Below are 27,034 nucleotides of genomic sequence, written 5' to 3'. Positions count from 1 at the left end.
ACCCTCTTGTATTCTGAGGTCAGTAGAGAGAGAGCAAGCAAAATCCAAGGAGGGAATCCTGGGAATTATGCATTGTTTAGGCACCCACTATAATAAAGGCTGGAGAAATAAAATAATTTGATTACATTAATGGCAACCATCTATTTTGAATAAACAAATTTCTGTGGGGGTTCTTGCAATGTTAGAAAATTTAAAATCACTCTTAAAGCATGTACTTTTCCAAAAACCTTTGAGATCTGAATGTACTAAAGCAATATGCTCCCCAAGTAACTTCTGCTTTACATCTTTAGAATCATGTACGAGTTGACATAAACATGGCAACTGAAAATGAAATTGGGTTAAGATAGGTTACTGTCACTCACCTTCTCTGCTGATTGTGCAGTTCCAAAAAAGATTGGAATAAAAGCTAACCAAATGATACAGGTGGTATACATAGTAAATCCAATTGGCTTTGCTTCATTGAAGGTCTCTGGAACACCTCTTGTTTTAATAGCATAAACAGTGCATGTTACCATTAAGAGAATACTGTATCCAAGAGAACAAATGAGAGAGAGATCAGAGATGTCACATTTGAGAACCCCCCGGGCATTTTCCGGATCAAGAGTCCTCTGCTCTCCATAGTCCACTATGATATGTGGAGGGTCGATACCAAACCAGATAAAGACTCCTAGAAGTTGCATCGATATGAGGCTGAAGGTAATCACCAGCTGGGAAGCCGGGCTGATGAATTTGGGAGCAGTGACTGATTTTTTTCCTTGCTCAAATATTCGGTGGATCCGGTTTGTTTTAGTAAGCAAGGCTGCATAACTGAAGCACATGCCAAGCCCTAAAAAGATCCGTCGTAATGAGCAGATGGCAGTGTCTGGACGCGCAATCATTAAAAAAGTGATGGAATAACAGAGAAAAATCCCAGTCAAGAGGACGTAGCTTAGTTCACGTCCTGAGGCCCTGACAATCGGTGTATCGTTGTGGCGAACAAATGTCACGATGACAAAGGTGGTGGCAATGATCCCTAGTATTGCTATGAAGACAGGCACAACAGCCCATGGGGAATGCCACTCCAGCTTGATGATGGGAATAAGTTGGCAGTCGGTGCGGTTGGTGTTTGGTCTCTTATCAAACGGGCACACTTCACAGGTGACCTCATCCACTTGGTAATGGTATCCTTCACAGCGCTCGCAATGCCAACAGCAAGGCACTCCCTTCACCATTTTCTTTCGTTCCCCAGGCTTGCACGGCAAGCTGCAGACCGATGTAGGATGAGTTCGCTCTCTGTTATCCCACTGCATGTCTTCTACCTGTGGTTGAGATATATATATATATATTTATATTTAAAAAAATTAATGAGCCTTTCATTTCCTCCCATTTATAATAGCCTAATCCTGGCCACAGAATTGTCATAAATCACCTTGTGCTGACAGTACAAATGCAGTTTACCTTGATAAGAAACCCGTTTCTCTCTTATATTGACTTTATGAAACTGTTAAATGATGGTGCCCAATAAATCATTCATGCCATGGGCTTGATGAGTGTCATTAGTTTCTATTTACCTCTTTACTGCTGACCAAATTGACGTCTGTAAAAAGATTTATCGACTCCAGGCTAGTTTTGAAGCAAGACATCCTATAAAAAGGAATTTATGAGCTAATCACGTGCAAATATAGTTCTCAAACATTTAATTAGAAAATAATGGCATGTGGGCTTGGAATTAATTTCTGTTACAATATAAGGACAGAGTAAAAATCTCAGTGCATTGACCCTGAAAGAGCAAGGACTCTAAAGACATTAGTGGTTTTATCTCTGTTTTAGAAGTAAAACCACAAAGCAAGAGAGTATTTTTTCACTTTTCAAATTTTTCAGACTGTGTCTGTACCAACACACCTCTATTTTAGTCCCCAATATGTTGTTACCTATGGCATTTTTGTCGTCCCAGAGCATCAGTCATTTTAAGTTTGCACATAATAGCTTGTTTACAATATATACTCACAACTGCTGAGCCAGGGCTTTCGGAGTGGCTTCTGGGGAACTCTGTTGTTCCTAGGAAGCCTTTTTGTGTGTGATGGTGGTGGTGGGGAAGCTCCTTAAAGGAAAGTACTAGGTAATGGCTGACAATCTTCTTGAAAAGGCAGCTTTCCCAGATAGCTTGTTCACTATTACTGATCTGCAGTGTACAGCCAGAGTTCTGGGCACATTCTAGGGGGAATCATTACTTTGCTTAGTACAATGACAAATCCCCATAGTGTACCCTACAACACAGATAGAATCTTCTACAACATGCAAGGTTTCCTCAGCAGGTAAGTCATTGTTAAAAGGATTCCTTGAAGGCAGAATGCTTGAAAGCCATTAAGATTCTCTTTGATTTTGTATTTTACTTTTTTAAAAGCATGAAATGTCTTTAAAATAAATCATGCCAAATCTTCACATAGCCAGACATGTGCCCCTCTTGTGTATTACTCACTTGGATAGGATTCCAACATTAAGGGGGGGGGGGGAATGGGTGATGCTAATTCTAACATTGTCCCATTTTCTTCACCCCATTCGCAGGTGGTGAAAATGGGAGGGCACATCTGGAGGTGGGGGAAAATTAAAATAATGTTTTGGGGGCATTTTAGCTGGTTGGTGGCAGTCAGTCCTTTAAAAAATAATTATGCCACACCTCTGCAGACAGTGGTTGCATCAGTGATGGTGTTCCTCCCAGAGACTGTTCTAGCTGGCTACTAGAAATGTGCACGCATCAAATTTTGTGATTCAATTCAAGCTTAAATCAAATCACACCTCAAATCAATTAATCTAAACAGACAGCTTGGCCAGCTGTTTCGACAAAATGACCTCAAATCACTTGAATCATTTCAAGTGATTCAAGCGCCATTTCCCCCCGGGGAGAACTGATCAACCAATTGGGCTTGGCAGGTAGTCCAGCCCTCTGCCCCAGACTTAGCACATCAGTCCACCTCAGAGGATTGGTCTACTGGGTAAACCAGTCATCTTAGGTGGGCCAATGCACTAAGTCTGTGAATTTTTTTCTGTGAATGACTGTACATACATTCATTTAAAAAGTGAACCTGGATACCGGCCCCCTGAAATGCAGGATACAGGGATACAGACAGGAAGTATATGCTGTACATGCACTCAGTATAATGTGTGAATAACTGAATGTGCATAAAATATGTACATATGTACACTGCATAGATTGTACACATGTTGAACACAACATATGAACAGGGATCCTAAGCCTGCAGAATTTCTATTTTTAAAATCCCCCATTAGAATCTTATCTAATAATTCCTGTACATGTCTTCCTAGAACCTTAATAATTGAGTAATGAAGCAACTGCCCTTCCCAATTCTTTAAGGGTATCAGGCTGACCCAAGCAAATATCCACATACTAGTGCCTAGGGAGCCAAAGGTTGCTGGTTCAATCCCTGCTGGTATGTTTCCCAGACTATAGGAAAGACCTATATTGGGCAGTGATATAGGAAGATGCTGAAAGGCGACATCTCATACTGCGCTGGAGGAGGCAATGGTAAACTCCTCCTGTATTCTACCAAAGAAAACCACATGGCTCTGTGGTCGGAAGGAGTCAACACCAACTCAATGGCACAACTTTAGTTAAAAACAGGCTCAATCAGTTTTGCTGCCCAGCATCTGGTGGACTGCGCCCAGCAACCCCCACACCTGGCCCACTCCCTGCTCCACCATGTTCTCCGCTGTATGCTCTGCCCATTCTGCTCAGCTGGCCAATGAAGAGCAGCCAAATGAGAGGTGGGGGCTGTTGGAAGTTAAGGACTTTGCGCTGTCTCTTGTCTCAGGAGGACAGACTAGTGAGTCAGAGGGCTAGAGGGTCAAGACATTGGTCATCCCTTCTCTATTGCTCTGACACTATCCCTTTGGAATGTAGATTGCTAATCTTAGGGACTTCCTTCCTTCCAGCCACTTCCTTCCTCTCTCCCTTCGCTTCCTGTTCCTTCTACCTTGCAACATGCAAGCTGCTCTCCCCTGCACCATGTGTGCAGAGAAGATGCAGAATCCATCTGCATCCAGCTAGATGGATAGATTAGAGATCCTAACTCCTCACTTTCCTATCTAGAATGGAGTTCTCTAATAAATGCCATATATATTGATTTGAAACTATGAACTCCAAGTTACTTTACTCTCAGCATACATGCATGCCTTAACTAAATTCTGCTGTGTTGTGCCTCTGTGCACTCTGCTATAATGAAAAAGGGATTCTCTTACCAGAGAGAATTCCCAACAGGGGCAAGGTACATGGCAAAGCAGGGCATGGGCAGGATGTGCAGGACACCAAGCTTGGTGCCAGGGCAGGCCTGCTGGATGCTGGACAGCAGTAGCAGTTTTGGTGATTTTAAAGTCGTACTCTTCTGTCCTCACCGTCCCCCTTACCCCAGTGAGCACCAGCCACTTCTGGTTGAAAGGTTATGAAGTGGACTGTAACCTTTGGGAATAATTTTGCCTAGACAAAGACCGTAGCTGCCATCCAGACAGCTACACAATAAGTTCTGGATGGCTTAGGTTTTGTTTTTGTTTTGCCCACATCGTCATTGCATAGTATACTGGGGCTGCAGCTCAGAGTATTTTCAAAAAATGTTGTAACATGCCATAGAAAGAATGTATATCCCTATATGTATATTTATATCCTGGTATATAAATAAAATAAAATAAAATAAAATAAAACGTTGATATTCCTTTTTTTTTTAAGGTCAAGCATGCCGAAAGCATTCAGCATGCCTCTCCCAACATTATGTTTTCACCCTACACACGTGAAAAATTCCCCTAGGAGTGAAAGGTACTTCCCCGCAAGAGCTCAAGAACTTGCATGAATAAAACAGTCATCTCCTTCCAGAGGACTGGAAGGATCTGCGGAATCATGACCCATCTACAGGGTTTGGATGTTTCAGGAGAACACATTCCTTTTACAGCTAAGGTGGCAAAATGTTACAGTATTTGAGCAAAATTGAGAAGGAAGGAACACTGGATGCAAGACAGTCTTTTTTTGTTGCTCTGTCTGGGTTGAATGAAATGGGTATGATATTCTTTTAATCTTCTGCTTGGCAGTATTCCACAAAATTCATCCACCTATTGTCATTGCACTTAAGGTAAGGAATGCCTCCCAGAATGTTTGCAGTTGTTAAATACACTTTGAAATGTCTCACAGGTTACACATTCCAGTGGCAGTAAAGGCAATAAATCCCCATCTGGAGAAGGTCAGTAGTAATGATTCATATAATAGTTTTCATTCCAGTGCCTCTGACAAATAAACTATGTAACACATAATTCATATTATGACACCCTACTGGTCTGAATGTTGAAAAACATTCTGGGTGAATAAGATTGTTTCTAATTTCTGAAAATAAAGGGTTTCAACAGCCCTAGGCTGTTATGCCTTGGAAAGATTAAAGACCAAAATGTGGTGTTTTGAGCCCAACATGTGTGAATAAAAAATAGAAGATGTTTAATAGTGTATTTGGGAAAAGGTGTGTGAATGGTAATATTTCATGATTGCATTCTATTTACATGACCTTATGAAATCACTAGGCTCAGATGACTTATATTCTCTCTCTTGCCAACTTTCCCCAAAAGATTAAGAGAGAGAAAATTGTTTTTTAATAGGTGAGATGCAGAAAAGAAACAAACAGCTACATGGCCCAATTTTGGGAATTATTAGAAATACAGCGTTTGTTAGCACTCTATTGATATCCGCTGCATGCACAGAGGCCAGGTGAGTCCTGGATCTGCACCACCACCAAGTGGGCTGCTGGGGGGAGCACTGCCACACCTGGAAGCTTGCCTGGAGTGGCAGCAGCGAAGTAAGGACCTGCTAATTTACTTTTAAAGGTGCCTCTCACCCCCAGCACCACCCTCATTGGCCCTTGAAGCACCGAACCAGCTTGTGAACCAGTCCAAATCGGTCCGTGCACACCCCTAGACGGTGGGTAGAAGAAAGGAGAAGGAAGAGGAACTGCCACAACATACTTCTCCCCAATACTTAAAGGGGGGAGGTGGAAAGAGTTGCTGACTCCCTTGGTGGAAGCTGCTCCCACCCTCCACATTGGCCAATGGCTTCTTTCCAAAGGTGTTTGCACCATTGCGCAAGAAAACCCATGGGACAATGGAGAGGACAGGAAAAAGCAGTGGTGGCATGAGTCTCCGGGTGAATTCACTGCAACAAAGTGGGTACAGGTACTGGAGTTTCAGGGGTTGCCCAGGTGGGCCTCCTGATGAACATGGGCTGATGCCCAACCTGGCCATTCCTGATGCTGTCTCAATCTCCACACCTCCTCCCTCCCTCATTCCCCCAATTTTTGACTTGTTCCCATTGCTCCTTTATTGTTTGTTTGGTTCTCACTGTGCCTCTGGGCTGTTTCACAAATCATGGTGAAGTACCAGTTTGGCCAAGGTACCAATTCCTTGGTGGGCAATGCTGGGGAGCAGCTCAGAAGGTAACTCAAAGAGTCATCACAGGGTAGGAGTTTGAATTTCATCTGGCTCCTCTCCTCCCTACATCCCACCCCACTTCTGGTTTGGGAGAAGGACTTGGGGTGCAGCTGGAATTCTATCATGCCTGCATTCTGACTGCTACCGGTTGCTTGCTTACCTTAATTGCTAAAGCATCCTGCACCTGGACCAAGTTAGTCTGATAGGGTGAGTGAGAGGCACACCTACTGGACTCTCTAAAAGTCTAGCCCTTTAGAAAGCTGGGCAATGCCATGATCACAGCCCACTGGTGGACATAGTGGCACTCTTACCCCTGGACTTTGAGACCAAAGCCCAGGGCCTCCACACCCCCTAGGGCCCCCAAAATCCTCTTTAATCTGTCCTGGGTGGTATGGACACCACTGGCCCACAGTGCACCAAGTGGCCAAGTGTGATTGTGACTTATGCTGGGTGCTTTAGAGACAGATGGGGAGTGGAGAAAGAAATATGTGGGATATGAATATGTTAAGTTGCATGTCGATGCATGTCGAAATGTTTCTGCTGATGCAAAGGCCTTTAGGTCCAGGCTTAGGTCTGTGCAGGGCATTCTGGGGAGATTCCCGAGGCCGGGAGGCTGCTTGTAGCCTCCCAAGCAGGGTCTCCTAATGTGGTGCCAAGCTACCATGCTCCGCTAACATCATTTAAGGGGGGGACTTAAGCGGGCTAACCGCCGGAAGCTGCACAGCTCCCAGCGGTTCCCAAGACTGCAAGAAAACGAGCTGGGTTTCCTTAGCCCGCTTTCCTGCAGTCATGAGAATAGCCTCTCTGTGTTTTAACTTGCTGCCTGTTCTGGATGGGTATACACTTCTCCAGAAAGAAAAAAGTATATAGCTTGCCTGGATCCAAAACTTTCTCTGGTTTCTCAGGTTAAGGCAGTTGTGAGCGGTGCTTTTTATCAGCTTCAGCTGATACATAAGCTATGCCCATTTATGGAGGAAAATGACCTTAAAACAGTGGTACATATGCTGGTAACCTCCAGGATTGAGTAATATAATGCACTCTACACAGGGCTGCCTTTGTGTATAGTCTGGAAACTACAGTTGGTGCAGCAGACAGGTGTCTGGGATAAGCTGAAGAGACCATATAAAACCGATCTTAAAAGAACTGCACTGGCTGTCAATATATTTCCAAATGAAATACAAAGTACTGGTTATTACCTATAGAGCACTTAACAACTTGGGTCCATAGTATTTAAGAGAGTGCCTTCTTTGTCATGAACCCTCCCACCTATTAAGATCATCTGGGAAGGCCCTGTTATGGCTACCACCAGCTCATTTGGTGGCTACTCAGGACTGAGCCTTCTCTTTGGCTGTCCAGGGACTCTGGAATGCACTCCCTGTCAAAATCAGAGCTTCTCCATCAATTGCCATTTTTTAAAAAGACTCTTAAGACACACCTGTTTTCTCAGGCTTTTAATTAATTAATTTTAAATGATCTGTTTAATATCATAAAATTGGTTTAATCATTTTATTGTTTTATCTTGTTTTATACTTGTTGTATTTGGGAGATCTCCTGGCTCCCAGTCACCTCTAGTGCAAGGGATAAAATCTCGGTGCTTAAATAGGTTGATGGGGAGAAAAAGTGCAGAGTTCATAGGCATTCACCCTGTGTAAAGGCAGAAGGACACTAGTAAGATAGGGAAAGTACCATGAGAACCTATATGGTGGAGCTATGGCACCACCAGCACAGTACCTCCAGTGACTGTTGCTGGTGTCTACAGGTGAAACTCGGAAAATTAGAATATCGTGCAAAAGTCCATTAATTTCAGTAATGCAAATTAAAAGGTGAAACTGATATATGAGACAAGATGCATTACATGCAAAGCGAGATAAGTCAAGCCTTAATTTGTTATAATTGTGATTATCATGGCGTACAGCTCATGAAAACCCCAAATCCACAATCCCAGAAAATTAGAATATTACATGGAACCAATAAGACAAGGATTGAAGAATAGAACAATATCGGACCTCTGAAAAGTATAAGCATGCATATGTATTCAGTACTTGGTTTGGGCCCCTTTTGCAGCAATTACTGCCTCAATGCGGTGTGGCATGGATGCTATCAGCCTGTGGCTCTGATGAGGTATTATGGAAGACCAGGATGCTTCATTAGCGGCCTTCAGCAATTCTGCATTGTTTGCTCTCATGTCTCTCACCCTTCTCTTGGCAATGCCCCATAGATTCTCTATGGGGTCAGGTCAGGCGAGTTTGCTAGCCAATCAAGCACAGTACACTGTATACTTTTCGGAGGTCCGATATTGTTCTATTCTTCAATCCTTGTCTTCTTGGTTCCATGTAATATTCTAATTTTCTGAGATTGTGGATCTGGGGTTTTCATGAGCTGTACACCATGATCATCACAATTATAACAAATTAAGGCTTGACTTATCTCGCTTTGCATGTAATGCATCTGTCTCATATATCAGTTTCACCTTTTAATTTGCATTACTGAAATTAATGGACTTTTGCACGATATTATAATTTTCCAAGTTTCACCTGTATCTTATATTTCCTTTTAGATTGTGAGCCCTTTGGGGACAGGGATCCATCTTATTTATTTATTATTTCTCTGTGTAAACCGCCCTGAGCCATTTTCGGAAGGGCGGTATAGAAATCAAATGAATGAATGAATGAGATGGGAAAAGCAGGATATCATCCATCATAATCCACTCTTCTCTTGTAACTGTATTTATTATTCTGAAACAGCTGTTCTGAAGTTAAAGACATCTGTTAACTCTTACGTTGCTCTTCTGGAAAGCAACCACTAAACCCCTTCCCTTTATTTTAAAATGTGTCTGCCTTTTCTCATCAATATCACAAACTTACTTCACAATTTTAATTGTATAGAGTTCAGCTCTTGGGTCAATAAATGCTAAAATAAATATCTCTTAAGAGAAGAGTATACTTATGAAGAGGAACAAAATGATTGACGACACTCATGGCCGAACTCTGCTCCATGAACTCTATTCCACCAGGATCCATGTGTTCCAGTCTACATATTTATTCAGGAATATATCAGGCATAAATGCTACTATAAACAGATTAAAGAGAGTACTAGGCAATAGGCTGAAATAATGGCCAACATCCTGACTATAGCTGTGTATCATGCCTAAGTATGGAGCCTTAGCTCTGTAGCAGAGCATTTGCTTAGCATGCAGAAGGTGCAAGGTTCAATCCTCTAGGAGCTGAGAATCCCCAGTAACAACTGAGGAAAAAATCCTATCTGAAGCCCTGGAGAGTCCCTGATAGTCAGAGGAGACAATACTGAGCTAGATGGACAAATTGTTTGACTTAGGAGATGGCAGGTTTCTTTGTTCAACACCCGGAGTGGTAGCATATCTGCTTCTGAAGAGCAGGTACCTGTGCGGGTGTGTGTGTGTGTTGGCCAATCTCCCCTTCCCCAGAAATGCTGTGTGCAACACACAATTATGTCCCTGATAGTTGAGCAGCCCTTAGGGACATAATTACATGTTGCTCAGAGTGCTTCTGGAGGAAGGGGAGATCAGCGCAAATCATCCCCCCCACTGCACATGATTACCCACACTTCAGAAGCAGGCATTACCCACATTCATCTTGTGGCTGAATGCACACAGATTTACAGGTGAAACTCGGAAAATTAGAATATCGTGCAAAAGTCCATTAATTTTAGTAATGCAAATTAAAAGGTGAAACTGATATATGAGACAGACGCATTACATGCAAAGCGAGATAAGTCAAGCCTTAATTTGTTATAATTGTGATGATCATGGCGTACAGCTCATGAAAACCCCAAATCCACAATCTCAGAAAATTAGAATATTACATGGAAGCAAGAAGACAAGGATTGAAGAATAGAACAATATCGGACCTCTGAAAAGTATACAGTGTACTGTGCTTGATTGGCCTGCAAACTTGCCTGACCTGACCCCATAGAGAATCTATGGGGCATTGCCAAGAGAAGGATGAGAGACATGAGACCAAACAATGCAGAACTGCTGAAGGCCGCTAATGAAGCATCCTGGTCTTCCATAATACCTCATCAGTGCCACAGGCAGATAGCATCCATGCCACACCGCATTGAGGCAGTAATTGCTGCAAAAGGGGCCCAAACCAAGTACTGAATACATATGCATGCTTATACTTTTCAGAGGTCCGATATTGTTCTATATTTATATCTCTGTAAACCACTTTGAGAACTTTAGTTGACGAGCGATATATAAATATTTGTTGTAGTAGAATCCACTGCCAGCCATTGTGCCTGTGCTGCAGTAACATCATTGGTAGAAGTTGCTCTCTCATACACAATTATGACTCCCTACATTAATTCCTAGCATTGCAACATCTGCCATAGCAGCATCCTTCCTTACTTAGCAGCAAACATGACCATAAGCTCAACTACAGCAACTTCAGCCACATTTTGACTGAGTACACCTTGCAATGCAGATTGTTGAGCAGACCAGAGCACTGAGTGAAGCACACGTTAATCTCAAGGCCAGACATGGTTCCTGAGACAAGACCAGACATCACAGCAATCACCAAGAAATATTACACAATACACAGAGAGAGAAAGAGGGAGAGAGCTGCCACTATCCATTTCTCGGCACAACACTATCTCACAAACAACACAAACCACAACTCAAGGAATGCAGGCACCTAAGTTTTGCCTTTTTCAGTCTGAGATCCAGCAAAACCAGATAGCTATAGCAGCAATAGCACAGTATATTATACTCAGTTCTAAAAAAAGAAAACCACAAACCTTCAAACCTTCCTTCCTCCTCTCCTGATGTATCCTCTTCTTTGAGAGTGGTAGGCTCAATATAAGTGTTCTCTCTGCCTCCCAGTCCCTTTGAATACATTTTGAAACTCCCTCCTTTTGGGCTCCCCACTCTCTCCTACTTCCCACCAGCCAATGGGGTACAGTTGCCCATGACTGCACTTGAATTGTATCATTGCATAGCATAGTCTTTATTTCGGTCTTTGACCAGCATACACTCGATTTGTATGATAACAAGCCAATTGGAAGCCAGTGCCAGAAAACCAATCAGCAAGGGGGAAACAGACCTAAAATATGGAGCTTGGAATGTTGAAATGTTTTGATTGAAATAGGGGTTGTTCTGATCTGAGCTTGAAACAGGCCCTTTATTTAAGGGTGTCCTGTTTTAACTCGAAACACTCAAAGTGGCCTATTTCAAGTTGAAACATTTAACTGTTTGAACATTCTACACATCCCTAACTTCAGTAACCAAAACAGATTATAAAGCAATACCTTAAAAAAAAAAAATCCTATTAGGACAAGTTTGTTAGAATGTTCTTGGTCTGTGGCTTTCTCACAGTTTGAAAAGGCATAATAATAATAATTTAAGTATTAGGTTTGATTTACAATTTGTTCTAATTTACAGCCCTGAAAACTCATAAGCAAAACATAAGCACAGACCCCATGCCATTTAATAATAATAATAAGGAGAGAGTTAAGACTGATGTTCTGAATTAGGTGTACTGCTTGATCTTTAATGGCAACACTAATAATTTATTTTATGAAAACTAAACTAACAGGAGGGCATGGGCTCAGCATGTTGTGCATAGAGGCTAATAAGCATGGGCACCTTCTGGGTTCCTGTACAACCATTAAATTAATTAGTAGTGTGTTGCACAATATCCAAAGCACAATAACCATACAAATTGGAAGCCTATTAGAAAAGCTTGAGCTGATGTATTTATATTAAATATTCTACAAGTTTACTATGATGAATAGTTAAAAATGAAGGGTGGCTTTCTCTTATTGAGTGAATTTTAAAATGGGTTATAATCTGCATATATTTATTTGCTACGTTTATATCCTGCCTTTCTCCCATGAAGCTCAAAACAGCATACATACAGTTCCCAATCAGTCTCCCATCCAGGCTCTGTGGTCAGATATAAATCTGTTCATTTCAAGAAGGCTGTTGCATCCTACGCCTTCAGAGGATGCATGCTGCTTGGACCTGACCAAGAACTACACTTCACTATTGCTTCTGATAGCAAGTATATTTATAGGATCAAAATGCAAGATCACTCAGGTACATTCTGCACAGCTCTGACCTGAGGTCCATCTTGAATGAATGAAGCATCTATAACAGGCTTCCCCAAACTGCGGCCCTCCAGATGTTGCTGAACTACAACTCCCAGCATCCCTGGCCACAACTTATTTTGGCTGGGTATGCTGGGAGTTGTAGTTCAGCAACATCTGGAGGGCCGCAGTTTGGGGAAGCCTGATCTATAAGAAGCAATTGTTGCTGGAAAAAGATCCTTCCATCCGAGATAGAAAATCTTTCAATACAGTCCTTTAGGTTTTTATGTTCCATAAACATCCCATACACTTTGTCCAAGCAAGTAATCCAGACCATTTCAGAAATTAGTTTGAAACCACTTTAACTAAAACAAATGTAATTTTGTTATATAGTTTAAGAAGACCATTGGATACAGTGTGCAGGACAGCTTTTATATTTCAGGAGACAAACTGGTTGTAGTTTCATGTAGAAATTACAGATATTTAACTGAGACAGTAGATAGGAAACAAGTCAAGGGCAACCAATCAATCAGAATGCAAGCAAAGATAGAAATAAAAGCTGCCAAGAATCTAGATTGACAGTCAGTTTCATTACTGCATTTGCCAAGGTTTCTAACAGCCCCAGCCCCTTCATCTGATATGTGTCTGCTGATTGAATATTGGTTGTCATATACTCATTTTCCTGACAGTCCTATTGCCTGGAAATGCTGCCTTTCAAAGGCAGTGTTCCCTAATAACAGTTTTAGTCTCTTTTCTTTTCTGCACAGGAATTAAATACTCTAATGCTAAACTAAGCATGTATATAAAATGATCCTGATGTCCAGAAATGCCCATTTTAAAAAACCACCAAAATGGGGAAGTGTGGTCTGATGCTCAGGTTTTCTTAAGTCTCCTGGACTGGCAAAGCCTGCAACCAAACTAGGCAACAAGTAGTAAGATGGAGACCAGGAAATGCATAGAGTCATAGAAAAATGTCGGGACTACTTATGCCCATGTGAAAGTACCCAAGGAAGGTTTGAGCAATTCTACACACCAAATCACTGTTAAGAATCAAGATAAAATAACTGATCTTCAGCCTATAATTATTTAGCTTACTAGCAAAAAACAGTAATACACTTTTAGCACCAATGAATCTCAGATATAAGCCATCCATGCATTCCCATAAATTATTATTATTATTATTATTATTATTATTATTATTATTATTATTACTATTATTATTACTATTATTATTACTATTATTACTATTACTATTTTTACATTTATATTCTGCTCTTCCTCCAAGGAGCCCAGAGCGGTGTACTACATACTTGAGTTTCTTTCACAATAAAAGGGGAATGACATCATCAATCACTTGACTAAGTAACTATTTCAACTTTTATTTTATAACACTTAACACAATACACCGAACACAGGAGCCTAATTCAGATGTTCAGTTGATATTCAGAGAGAGGGGGAACTGGAGGGGAACTGGCTAGCCACGTCTTCCTGCTCTGATGGACATACTTTGCTGCTCTCCCTGTGTGTTCAGACCTTCTCTTCACATTTTAAATTCTAGCTGGAGGGAGTTCTAGATTGTAGGGAGACACTCTTCCCCAGGTTTAGCACTGGCCTCTGCAGATAAGCACTGAACACTGAAAAGGCAGAGAGTGTGGCCACAGAGCATGTTGGGGTTGGCCATGGCCATGGCTAGCCTGCACAGTCTCTTTACCCAGATACAGGCTCGACACCTGAACAGGGCTAATGTGAACGGTGCATCTAATCTGACTTGTTTTAAAAACTTTATGATAAGTATTACATTTCTTTGAATCCCGAGTCAATGTTGTTGAGGTATTTATATGGTACTTTAGTATGGTGGACTTTTGATCAGGCAACCTTGAGAGCTACCTTGAGAGTCTACGAAAAGGAAAGGGAAATCAATACAACAAAAATACTACAATTTTAGCATTTCCCTCAAAACAAACATTCCTTGGCTGTTTAGAAACACTGTTTATTTTCCCATTGTGAGTGCTCTATTCAAGCTCAAAACAATAAAAACCAATATCCCAGGCTTTTCATTTTTGTAATTACCTATTAAAATCAGCTTAAATATCCTCACAGGAGAAGTTTAATTCAGTAAAAACACTATTTCTCAAATTTACTAATCGTCACCAATTTTGGTGTGTGTGTGTGTGTGTGTAGGAGGAATACAATAAGGCTTTGCACACGATCACCCGCGGGGTGGGGAGGGTGGTGGGCAGGAAGGCAATGATCGACCTACCTTCCCCCAGATGATCAATGTCCATTGCTGGGATGTGCAGATTGCACACACAAGTGATCTGCACTGTTCAAAGGAGTGCAGATCTCTAGAGGCCGGGACAATGTGTCCCGGCCTCTAGATATCCCACAACGCACAGCGGAATAAGCACAGTGCATTGGGAGAATCCCCTGTGAGTCAGGCACTCTGGGCGCCTGACTCTATGCTCAGGCTGTGTGCAACCCGAGCATACACACGACCCTGGTGCCCAGGTTAAGGACTCATTCGCACCCTTTACCCTTAATACACATGACCCTGGAACCCTTAAGGACGCCAGGGTTAAAAGTTGGCTTAGGCGGGGCAGGAGTGCCAGGATCGGGAGTTATCCTGGTGCTCCACAAAAGCAGCCTAACCCGGGCTGGGCTGTCCTAGCTGCTGACCTAGCCTAACCCAGGCTGGGCTGCCCAGGTTAGGCTGCTCATGAGAATAGCCTTACTATGTTCTATATAAACAAAAAAGCACAATGCATTGCCCATTCACTATATAGAAATTACTGTGTAGAGTTGCTTATATTAGAGAACCTCCAGAAATCAAATGCCACTATGTATTTATCAAAAAGAGTTATCAATCTGATTAGTTAAGAAGTGCACTATATTATTATATTTTAAACTAGTAATTTTAAGCCCATTAAATTAATGGACGCTAGTAGGGTTGTGTCGATCTGTTTGTTAGATCTGTATTTCATCCTCAGCAAGGTTTTTTTCTTTTCCTTTTTTTTTTTTGCGGGGGGGGGGGTGCTTGTGTGTCACTTTATCTTTTGCCGTTTGGACGGATGGGCGGATGGGGCCTGAAAATTCATACCCTTTGCTGTGTTTGCTGCCCGTGCCGGCACCGTCTTTTCTCTCCCTGCGGTCGGGCCGGACCTGGCATCGCCGCCTCTACCCTGCCCGCAGCCCTGCCCGGTCCCGTTGCCGCCGCCTCTACCCTCCCTGTGGCTTGGCCGGTCCCGTTGCCACCACCTCTGGCCTCCTTGAGGCCGGGCCGGACCCTCTGCCACTGCCTCTGGCCTGCCACGCGGCCGGGCCGGACCTGCCACCGCCGCCCAGAGTGCTGCTCCCCGCCCCCGCCTCTACCCTCCCCGCAGCTTGGTTGGTCCTGTTGCCGCAGCCTCTACCCTCTCCCCAGCTTGTCCGGTCCCGTTGCCGCCGTCTCTGGCCTTCCACGTGGCCGGGCTGGTCCCGCTGCCACCGCCCAGAGTGCTGTCCGCCGCCCCCGCCTCTACCCTCCCTGCGGCTTGGCCGGTCCTGTTGCCGCTGCCGCTACCATCCCCCCGGCTTGCCCGGTCCCGTTGCCACCGCCTCTGGCCTCGCCGTGGCCGGCCCGGACCCTCCGCCGCTGCCTCTGGCCTCCCTGCGGCTGGGCCGACCAACCGAGCAACATGGCCGCCTGGTGCTGGAGGTCGTGTCTCCCTTGGCTGTCCAGGGCATGCACACCGCGCATGCCCAGAACAGCCAAGGGAGACCCAGACACAGACACCATCCTTTGAAGACACGGACGCACGCCAGGCACTTTATTATATAGGACAAGTAAATTTTAGCCCGTTGAATAACGGGCGCTAGGAAGGGAAGGGGCCCAAATTCGCCCTCCCAGCTGCCCGACTTCTGCTTTCACTCAGCCCGGCTCTTGCGGGCTGACTCGGGTGAGGAGGGCTTGGGCAGATGGGAGGGCGGGAGGGCCGTTTTCAGCTGCGGCGGCCCTTATTCCTTTGGGGGGGTGCGGGGAAGGGGAAGTCGGGCAGCTGGGAGGGCGGGAGGGCGGTTATCGGCTGTGGCGGCGCCGCCGCCAGCCTCTATGCTGCGGCCGGTCTCCCCAGCCGGGCAAGGGCCCCAATCCCTTCTGGCCCCATGCCCAGAACAGGCCAGGCACGAACGCACGCTTGGTGTCCGTCCACAGACGGATACCAAGCATTTTATTAGAGAGGATATGCAGATAGTGCAGGTAGTATGCCAGCTTGTTCCTCTAGCTGTAATCTAGAAAACTCTGGCGATGACAGAAGTAAAGTAAAAGTGTGCCGCTGATTCCTGGCACCCACAGAGCCCTGTGGTTTTCTTTTGCTAGAATACAGGAGGGGGTTACCATTGCCATTTCCCACGCAGTATGATATGATGCCTTTCCGCATCTTCCTATATCGCTGCTGCCCGATATAGGTGTTTCCCATAGTCCTGGAAACATACCAGCGGGGATTCGAACCGGCATCCTCTGGCTTGCTAGTCAAGCCATTTCCCCGCTGCACCATTAATGCATGGGAAAACCTATGTACTTTCTGCATGCAGTTTAGCAGTAGCACCCCTCTCACCAAGCCACATCAGATGATGCTTTTGAAAGCTGTTCAGAAGATTTAAAAAACCCTAAAGCATGGACATAAACCCACAACACATAAAGGCCTTACTGGACTATTGCTGTGCACAGGGTCATATATGTTCTTGCAGAGCTCCATGTATGTCTTTTGTGAAAGCAGGTTTTTGTCTTTCCATAGCTGCCAGTTCACACTTGTCAGCAGTCCCCATAAGCTTTGGCCCATACTCATAGGGAGCTGTTAGCGTAAACTAGTCACTCTATGTAGGGGGTATACCACAGCAGAACTAGTCACACAGTAAGGCCGTTCTTACAACCCGCCCTACCAGGGCTAGCTCCAAGTTTTTAACCCAGGCTAAAGATGAGCAGGCGAGTGTGTGTGCACTCTCCTATTTCAACTCCCAGTCATGTGGAATCTTGGGCTACTAGCAGCCTGAGCCCCATAAGCCAGAGATAAGGGGCGGCAGGACAGTGTGGAGCTCCCCCAATGTACTGCACTCCTTTCACAGTGCATTGTAGTATACTGGAGGATGCAGCCTGGTTCCCGCCCCCACCTCGCTGCTCCAGAAGCGTTCGTGAACTGGTCATGTGGGCACATGGCACAGTTGAACCCGGGAGCAGCAAGGATCGTGGGGGGGGGGGAGAGGGAAGCTCCTCCCCCCCAACCCTCCCCAGCCTCAGCAGTTGTGATTGTGAGAAGGACCTCATTATGTTGTAAGCACGTATTTGTCTCTGCATGCACATAGATGTTTTTGTGACTGTATATGGAGTCATTTTAGAAGTCAATATGGGGATGAGATCCTCTAAAATGTGGAGCATGAATTATGTGTACTACTGTATGCACATTGAATCCGTGGACCTATCAACCATCATATTGTGGATTGTACACAGATTGTGCACACATTGATTGCAATGTGTGAATAGTGATTTGAACAATTATGGTGGCTGGGATTCTCCTATAAGAACCTTCTGGATTTTGATCTGTATACCTAAACTGATTAAATTAGATTTATAGACTAAAATATTTGAAAAGCATAGTTATAATAAGGGTTTTTTTAAACTCTGCCCTACTTATGTTTTTGGTTTACTCTCTCTTTTCATCCAACCCATCAACCCTTCCAGACCATGCAATTTGTTACTTTGAGTTTTTCCCCATCCATTCCCTGCCTTCCATCTCTGACATTTTGGGTAGAGCTTTAGGTCAGTCTTAATACTGGGCTGTAAGCAATTTTAAATTTGCAGAAATGTAAGCAACAATGTAAACCCCTTCTAAATGGGCGAAGAGGCACCTTTGAAGTGCTGGTTCTCTTATATTAAGCATTGGCAAAGCAACTGTCACTATTAATCCCAGAATAACATCTTTTCTTGTGGCTATTACTGGAACCACCACCTTGACCCATTTCAAACTGGCTTTCGGGCTGGCTATGGGGTGGAGACTGCCTTGGTCGGCCTGATTAAATGATCTTCAATTGGGAATTCACAGAGGAAGTGTGACTTAGGGGTGTGCAAACTGGGGTTCGTGGTTGAACTGAACCCCCCCCCCGGTTCCATCCAGACAAACCAATCCCCCCACCAGTTTGCGCAATTTAAAAAAAATTATTATTATTTACCTCTAGCCCCTTCGGGGGGCTTCCTAAAGGCCGTGAGGGGTGTCCGCAAAGGTGCCCCCTCCCCCTCCCCACCTTGGTAATCACCACCGCAGCCTGTTTTAGAGCTTATTTCAGCCCGTTCGGGCCTCTGTATTTTTGCACGGTGGCCATTTTGACCACTGCCGCGCATGCACAAATGGCCTCTGTGAGGCCTGCCTCTCAGAGGCCATTTGCGCATGTGCGGTGGCCATTTTTTAAATCCACCCCAATCCAAGCTGGTGGACGCGTAAACCTTTGATGTCCAAGTGGGATAACTTCTGAACTGCCTAACCTATTTGAATCAATTTTGCTACAGCAGTAGGGAAACATGAGGATGCCCAAATGGTGTGGTGTGTGATGATGTCATCCACTCCAATTCAAGTTGGTGGCCACATGAACATCTGAGGCGTAAGCGGGCTAATTTGTGGACTATCTAACCAATTTAAACCAAATTAGGTACAGTTGCAGTGAGGCACACTTCAATGACATAGTTTGTGATGATGTCACCCACCCTGATCAAAGATGGCGGATACATAAACTTCTGAGGCACAAGTACACTAACTTGAGGATTATCTAACCGATTTGAATCAAATTTGGAATAGCTGTAGTGAATGACACATAGGGAAACCTCAGTGGTGCAGTTTGTAATGACGACATCCACCCCAATCCAAGATGGCGGACACATGAACATTTAAGGTGCAATAGATCTAACTCGTGGACCTCTATTTGCACCAAATTTAATCTTTTGTAGAGACAGTGAAAGGAAAGAAGGCTAATTAGTTCTTACTAGAAGAACTTGTTCTGTTATGTTGTGCACCACCCAGAGCCTTTGGATGGGGTGGTATAAAAATGGAATATAAATAAATGAATGAATGAATGAATGAATAAGAACTACATTGTGGTGAATAATAAATTATTATTATTATTACTTGTTTACACAGTCAGACAGGTGTTATTGACTGGTTTGTTTTATCCAGACATCGAGTCCTTCCCAAGGACCTGGGATGGCTGAGTTTTATCATCAATACTGCTGGTTATTAGAGATATCGTCGCAAAATATAGGCTGTTCCCAGTAAAGTTGCTTTTTGTAATTGGCTGATGGTGATTTCTGTGGCCCCTATGATGTTGAGGTGCACTTCAAGGACTTTTGTAATTGCACCTAGGGTGCCAATTAACACTGGGATTATTTTGGTCTTTTTCTGCCACAGCCTTTCAATTTCAATTTGTAGATCTTTGTATTTGGTGATTTTTTCTATTTCTTTTTCTTCTATTCTGCTATTCCCTGGTATTGCTATGTCGATTATTTTGACTTGTTTTTCTTTCTTCTCGACCACAGTGATATCTGGTGTATTGTGTGGCAGATGTTTGTCTGTTTGTAGTCGGAAGTCCCATAATATTTTTTGAATCTTCATTTTCTACCACTTTTTCATTTTGATGGTCCCACCAATTTTTGGCTACAGGTAGCTTGTATTTTTTACAGATGCTCCAGTGTATCATCCCTGCTACCTTGTCATGCCTTTGTTTGTAGTCAGTCTGTGCGATCTTCTTACAACAGCTGATCAGGTGGTCCACTGTTTCATCTGCTTCTTTACAAAGATGGCACTTGCTGTTTGTTGTGGATTTTTCTACTTTTGCTCTTATTGCATTTGTTCTTAGTGCCTGTTCTTGTGCAGCCAGTATTAAACCCTCTGTTCCTTTCTTCAAGTTGCCATTCTTAAGCCATTGCCAGGTCTTGGTGATGTCTGATTTTCCACTTATATTGTGCAAATATTGACCATGCAGTTGCTTATTTTTCCATTTTTCTGCTCAGTTCTTGACTTGTTCTTTCTTGTAGGCCTGCTTTGTTTCATTGATGTTGAATAGTTTCACGTTATTGACCATTTTAAGTGCATCTTCTTCACTGTCCTTGATATATTCTTCAAGGCCTCTTTTCTCCTCCTCTACTGTTTGATGGACTTGCAGCATTCCTCTTCCACCTGAGCTGTGAGGGAGGTAGAGCCTATCTACATCACTGCGGGGGTGCAGAGCCTGATTGATGGTCATGATTTTCCTGGTCTTACGATCTAGCGTCTCTAGCTCTGCCTGGTACCAGTCTATTATTCCTGCACTGTATCTGATGGCGTGTATGGTGTTCCCCCCATTGAGTTTGGACTTGAGGATTTTTGTAACTCTCCTGATGTATTCACTTCCAATTTTTCTTTTAACTTCAGTGTGTGCAATGTTATCAGCCTGGAGAATGCCCAAGTATTTGTAATGTTCTTTCTCTTCCAGGTTCTTGATCTTGCTTCCATTGGGCAGTTCTATTCCTTCTGTTTTTGTTATTTTCCCTCTGTTCATTATTAATGTAGCACACTTGTCTAGTCCAGACTCCATTGCTATATCGCTGCTAAATATACGGACAGTGTTTAGCAGTGATTCGATTTCTGACTGGAACTTTCCATACAACTTCAGATCATCCATGTACAGCTGATGGTTGATTTGACTTGATGTTTTAGATGTTTGGTATCCGAGGCCTGTTTTGTAGGTAAAAGGTATAATGGGACATCATCCCAATTTTAAACTGTATATATATATATACACACACATCTTAATGCTTATTAGTCTTTATTTTCTGTTTGGTCAATGACTGTAAATAAAATTACAATACAATACAATACAGAAAAACAGAAGGAATAGAACTGCCCAATGGAAGCAAGATCAAGAACCTGGAAGAGAAAGAACATTACAAATACTTGGGCATTCTCCAGGCTGATAACATTGCACACACTGAAGTTAAAAGAAAAATTGGAAGTGAATACATAAGGAGAGTTAGAAAAATCCTCAAGTCCAAGCTCAATGGGGGGAACACCATACAAGCCATAAACACCTGGGCTATACCTGTTATCAGATACACTGCAGGAATAATAGACTGGACCCAGGCTGAGCTAGAGACGCTGGATCGTAAGACCAGGAAAATCATGACCATCAATCATGCTCTGCACCCCCACAGTGATGTAGATAGGCTCTACCTCCCTCGCAGCTCAGGTGGAAGAGGAATTCTGCAGGTCCATCAAACAGTAGAGGAGGAGAAAAGAGGCCTTGAAGAATATATCAAGGACAGTGAAGAAGATGCACTTCAAATGGTCAATAACACGAAACTATTCAACACCAATGAAAGAAAGCAGGCCTACAAGAAAGAACAAGTCAAGAACCGAGCAGAAAAATGGAGAAATAAGCCCCTGCATGGTCAATATTTGCACAATATAAGTGGAAAATCAGACATCACCAAGACCTGGCAATGGCTTAAGAATGGCAACTTGAAGAAAGAAACAGAGGGTTTAATACTGGCTGCACAAGAACAGGCACTAAGAACAAATGCAATAAGAGCAAAAGTAGAAAAGTCAACAACAAACAGCAAGTGCCGCCTTTGTAAAGAAGCAGATGAAACAGTGGACCACCTAATCAGCTGTTGTAAGAAGATTGCACAGACTGACTACAAACAAAGGCATGACAAGGTAGCAGGGATGATACACTGGAGCATCTGCAAAAAATACAAGCTACCTGTAGCCAAAAATTGGTGGGACCATCACATTGAAAAAGTGGTAGAAAATGAAGATGTAAAAATATTATGGGACTTCCGACTACAAACAGACAAACATCTGCCACACAATACACCAGATATCACTGTGGTCGAGAAGAAAGAAAAACAAGTCAAAATAATTGACATAGCAATACCAGGGGATAGCAGAATAGAAGAAAAAGAAATAGAAAAAATCACCAAATACAAAGATCTACAAATTGAAAATGAAAGGCTGTGGCAGAAAAAGACCAGAATAATCCCAGTGGTCATTGGCGCCCTGGGTGCAGTTCCAAATGACCTTGAAGAGCACCTCCACCATAGGGGCCACAGAAATCACCATCAGCCTATTACAAAAAGCAGCTTTACTGGGAACAGCCTATATTCTGCGACGATATCTATAACAACTGACAATAAAATTCAGCCATCCCAGGTCCTTGGGAAGGACTCGATGTCTGGATAAAACAAACCAGTCAATAACACCTGTCTGACTGTTTAAAAAGAAATAATAATAATAATAATAATAATAATAATAATAATAATAATAATAAGATGATGATGATGATGATGATGATGATGATGATGACGACTGTGGCTTTTTGCTCTTGAGGAAATGATATATCTGGATCTAAAACATGTTGAACTTCATCATCCTTATCTTTCTTGTCCAAATGCATATGAACCAAAACTGACATACAACTGTCACATGGCATTTAAAACAATTATGATGCACACATTCATTGTGAATTTTTCAAAAAGACACCCAGCAATCCTTTGCAACTTTGAAAACCCACTCTTTGACTCAGTTTGAACAGATTAAAAAAGGTAGCAAGCAGCAACACAGGTTGGCGATACTGCTGCTGCTCAAATTTCAGTGTAAAATGAAAATGATGTGTGGATTTGCTTAACATAATCACTCATCACCTATCCTACATGTTACCCAAGGAAATGCATAACTGGCTGCTTTGTTTTAAGTAGATGCCCGTTGTTGAGCTCATCTATTTTTCAAAAGATCCATCAACCGGAATAAAAATATGCTTTGTTGATGCCCCCATAGAATGTACTTCACAACACTAATCTCTAGCTTCCCAATTGGTTTGACTTTGCGGTTTCTTGTTTGATTCCTGTGGAATGTTTTGAGGAGAGGAAAAGAGCTCATATTTTTGTTCAATACAATAAGGGCTTGTCCAGATGGTCAAAAGAAAATAGTACTTATTCCCACAAGTGTGATACTTGAATTGTCACACATTCAAGCTGATTACTAGCCAAGCCAGGCTGTCACCATCATGCAGTAGAAAGGTGTGCATATGATAGGAATGGAGGAACAGGCATCAGTGGAAATACCCTCCCAACGTTGCAGCCCAAGAATGGGGGAAGGTAATTTTAGCCAAGTCCTAAAAACAATACTTTGTTTTATGTTGGAAACACACTGGCAACCAGTGCAGTGTATACATTGTCTATATATATTCCATGTGGACAGTGTGAATTAAAAATCTAGCCAATGAACAGAGTTCAAGTAGCCTTCAAAGACAGCCCACATATTACTACAGATGTGCAAGAACTGGTTTGGCGTTCCTTTTCTGGCATGCTGAACTGGTTCAGAAGTTTGGCGTTCAAGCTGGTTCGGAGGCTGGGGGTCCTTTAAGGGAGTGTGCCCTTATCTGCCCCAACACTTTCCCCCTGCCGGCACTCTCCCCAAAAGTGTTGGTGCAGGGCTGCAGTATACCTGCTCGCAGTCCCGGTGAATGTTGTACCAGAAATGGCCGACGCACGTGTGTGCATTGGCCTTTTTTTTTGTAGAGTGCCAGCGGGGGGAAAGTGGGGCAGGGAAGGGCACCCTCCCTGCCCCTTAAATGACCTCCCCGCCTCCCGGGATTGCACGAACCAGTTTGTGCACATCCCTACATATTACATAAAACCCTATCATAATACACTCACGTGTATATGAAAAGCAGTGTCCCTGCTTTTCCTTTTGAAACAGTTGCATGTTGCAATTGAGAATCACATCTCCCCACCCCACAATTTCTAGTATTTTGAAAGAAACACACAAGTTGTATACATGCATGCACGCTTTGTATCTGATGGGATATGTGTGCATTTTGTCCTTGGGTATCTGTAGAGTTGTGAGATTCTGTCATGCTAGCACTGGTTATAAACATCCTTATCCTCTCAACTTGCTTAGTTTAGACTCTACGATTGGCTGCCTCTGGGATTAAGAAAAGCTTTACTGCTTATCTTTTGCTCACAATAAGAAAAAGGTTTGATCTAGGGTAATGGCTGGAGATAACAGGGAGCACAGAATGGAAGAAGAAATTGAGAAGTTGCATCAGGGATGAATAAAAATGAGGTTGCAAAGGTCTCTGCCTCCAAAACAGCAGCAGCAGCGCAGGCCTGCACTTCACCATGCTATTTAACTGTAGCCGAGCACATGGAGGGATGCATTTGGAAGAGGGAGCACATCAAGCTACTGAACCATAATCTACACCAGCTGCCTATTAGCTTTCAGGTAGAGATTAAGTGCTTGGTTTTGTATGGCACTCAGGAATTAATTTCCATTTGGCTCAATTAATAGCTTAGCAGGTGTACATTTTAATTGTCATTAATGCACTCAGAGCCTGGGCTGGGCCAATTCTTTTAAATGGAATGAAATAAACAAACATCCTCCCCTGCATTACCCGTTTCTATTTGCTTTCTTTATGCCACACTGTTTTCCAATCAGGATTCTCCTCCAGGGACTTTTGCAGAGTTCCCAGAGACCTCAGGTGTCACCTGCCCTGTATGCTGAAAACACGCCAACATAGTAAAAGAATTGCATTCTCATAGCTTTGGAGGAGGAAACAGCCTTATTTGAAACAGAAGCAGGTTTTTAAAAAAATAAATAAATAAAGGAGTAACTTTGGCTGTTCTAAAAAAGAGTCTGAAGAGGCAACACAACTCACTCTTCCTTCCACTCCCATTGGTCAAGACTATCCAAAGATGCTCTTGTTATATGTTTCCCATGAAATACTGTATGGAGAGTAAGTTTATTGTTTATACCACTGATTATAGTAATGTTTGAAAAGTACTCAACATATGAAACTACCCGAGTCAGACCATTGGTCCAGCTAGCTCAGGATGTCTACAGAATGGCAGTGGCACAGTTCTCCAGGGTTCCAAATACAGGTATTTCCCAGCCCTATCTGAAGATGTCAGAAACTGAAGCTGGTACCTTTCAAATGCAAAGCATGTGCTCTACCACTGTACTATGGCTCCTATGAAACATTTTGACTGGCATCTGGATGAACTAGTACTGCACTGTGCAACAGTGAAAATATGTTCCTAAAGGTTGCACAACCATCAGGGACATATTTTTGTGATGCACAATGAGCTTCAGAGGGATGGTGAAGCCTGCCTCTTCCCCCACTTGCATGATGATGCAGCCTTAGCCTGGAAAGTCATGCAAGTGGGGGGAAGAGGCAGTCTTCAACCATCTCACCTTCCCTCTGAAGCTCATTGAGCATCACAAAAATATTTCCCTGAGGGTTGTGCAACCTTCAGGAACATATTACTATTACTAAAACAATCCACCACATTCCTTAAAAGATATATATAATCACAAAAACAAATGAGCAAAAAAGATTGTTTTTTCAAAGATTCCGTTCCAAATACTTGTGTCTTATGTTCTCCTGAATGGAGCAAGCCAACAAGTAACGAGGTAAATCCTCAACCACAGCAGCGTGGTGCCTTAGCCTGGAAAGTCAGCATTGTCATACCAGCACGCTGTTAGTCTGCATTTCAGCTTTAAACTAACAATAATTTATTATTAAAACAATCCACTACATTCCTTAAAGGAGATAGATAGATAGATAGATAGATAGATAGATAGATAGATAGATAGATAGACAGAGATATAGATAGATACACACGCACACACGCACACACACACACACACACACACACACACACAAACACACAAAAGGTAGACACCTTCTCATCTATTTACTAGTTTTCTATTAGCCAGAGAAATTCAAATTATTTTGGACTAACTAATGAGAAATTTTTCAAGGATGTTGTTCCAAATACTTGTGTCTTATCTTCTCCTGAATGGAACAAGCCAACAAATAATGAGGTAAATCCTCAATCACATCCTCCCCACAAATGCACAGCTTCAAATGAAATATTTCTAAATCAGCTATGAGAAACAAGCCGATTTTATAGAAAAACAAATGAATCAAAAGAACAATCTTTTGTTCTTTTATCCGTTAGATAGGTATCATTTGCCCACAACAGATCAACATGACTGTGGGAGAAAAGCCAACCAGAATTTAAAAGTGATTTCCAAAACCTTTGTAGTGAATTTGCCCTCTCCTACAGCAGAGATGTCCAACCTCTAAGAAATGAAAGTGTATTTTGCTGTGCAATTTACCACTGCCCTCCCCGCCCTAGTGGCCAAGCTCTATGATAAAAGTTGGCATCTCCTTGCTGAGAGATTCACCATTATAGAGCATGTACATTTGAGATTGGCCAAGGCATTAACTAAAAAAAAACCACAAAGAGAGATTTAACAAAGTGTAGAATATATCTTGCACAATTTGTGAAGTGTGTGTGTGTGAAGAAAGATGTCAGCAGTTTAAAATTTGATACAACCAGTGGGGGTGATGGTACAGTTGCTTCACAGGTGAGATGTGGCTGACAGAATCCTAGTTGGCTACCCCTGTTCTAGTGTATCGGCTACCTACTACACTGGAGATCTCATATAGATAA

At 42.9% G+C, this 27,034-nt stretch overlaps 1 protein-coding gene across 10 annotated transcripts in view; it reads right to left on the bottom strand.

The window, feature by feature from the left end:
- GRM8 (glutamate metabotropic receptor 8) overlaps positions 1-27,034 on the bottom strand; it is a 791,912-nt gene that overhangs the window by 108,454 nt on the left and 656,424 nt on the right. For all 10 annotated transcript variants that reach the window (XM_053256776.1, XM_053256769.1, XM_053256768.1 and 7 more), the window contains one exon: positions 363-1,298. In XM_053256776.1, the coding sequence (XP_053112751.1) occupies positions 363-1,298 (936 nt within the window). The remainder of the gene's footprint in view (positions 1-362; positions 1,299-27,034) is intronic.

Source organism: Hemicordylus capensis, chromosome 5 (assembly GCF_027244095.1).
Source record: "Hemicordylus capensis ecotype Gifberg chromosome 5, rHemCap1.1.pri, whole genome shotgun sequence".
In the NCBI taxonomy this organism is placed as follows: Eukaryota; Metazoa; Chordata; class Lepidosauria; order Squamata; family Cordylidae; genus Hemicordylus; species Hemicordylus capensis.
The sequence above is the reverse complement of the archived record's forward strand: the minus strand, read 5'-3'. Positions and strand labels throughout refer to the sequence as shown.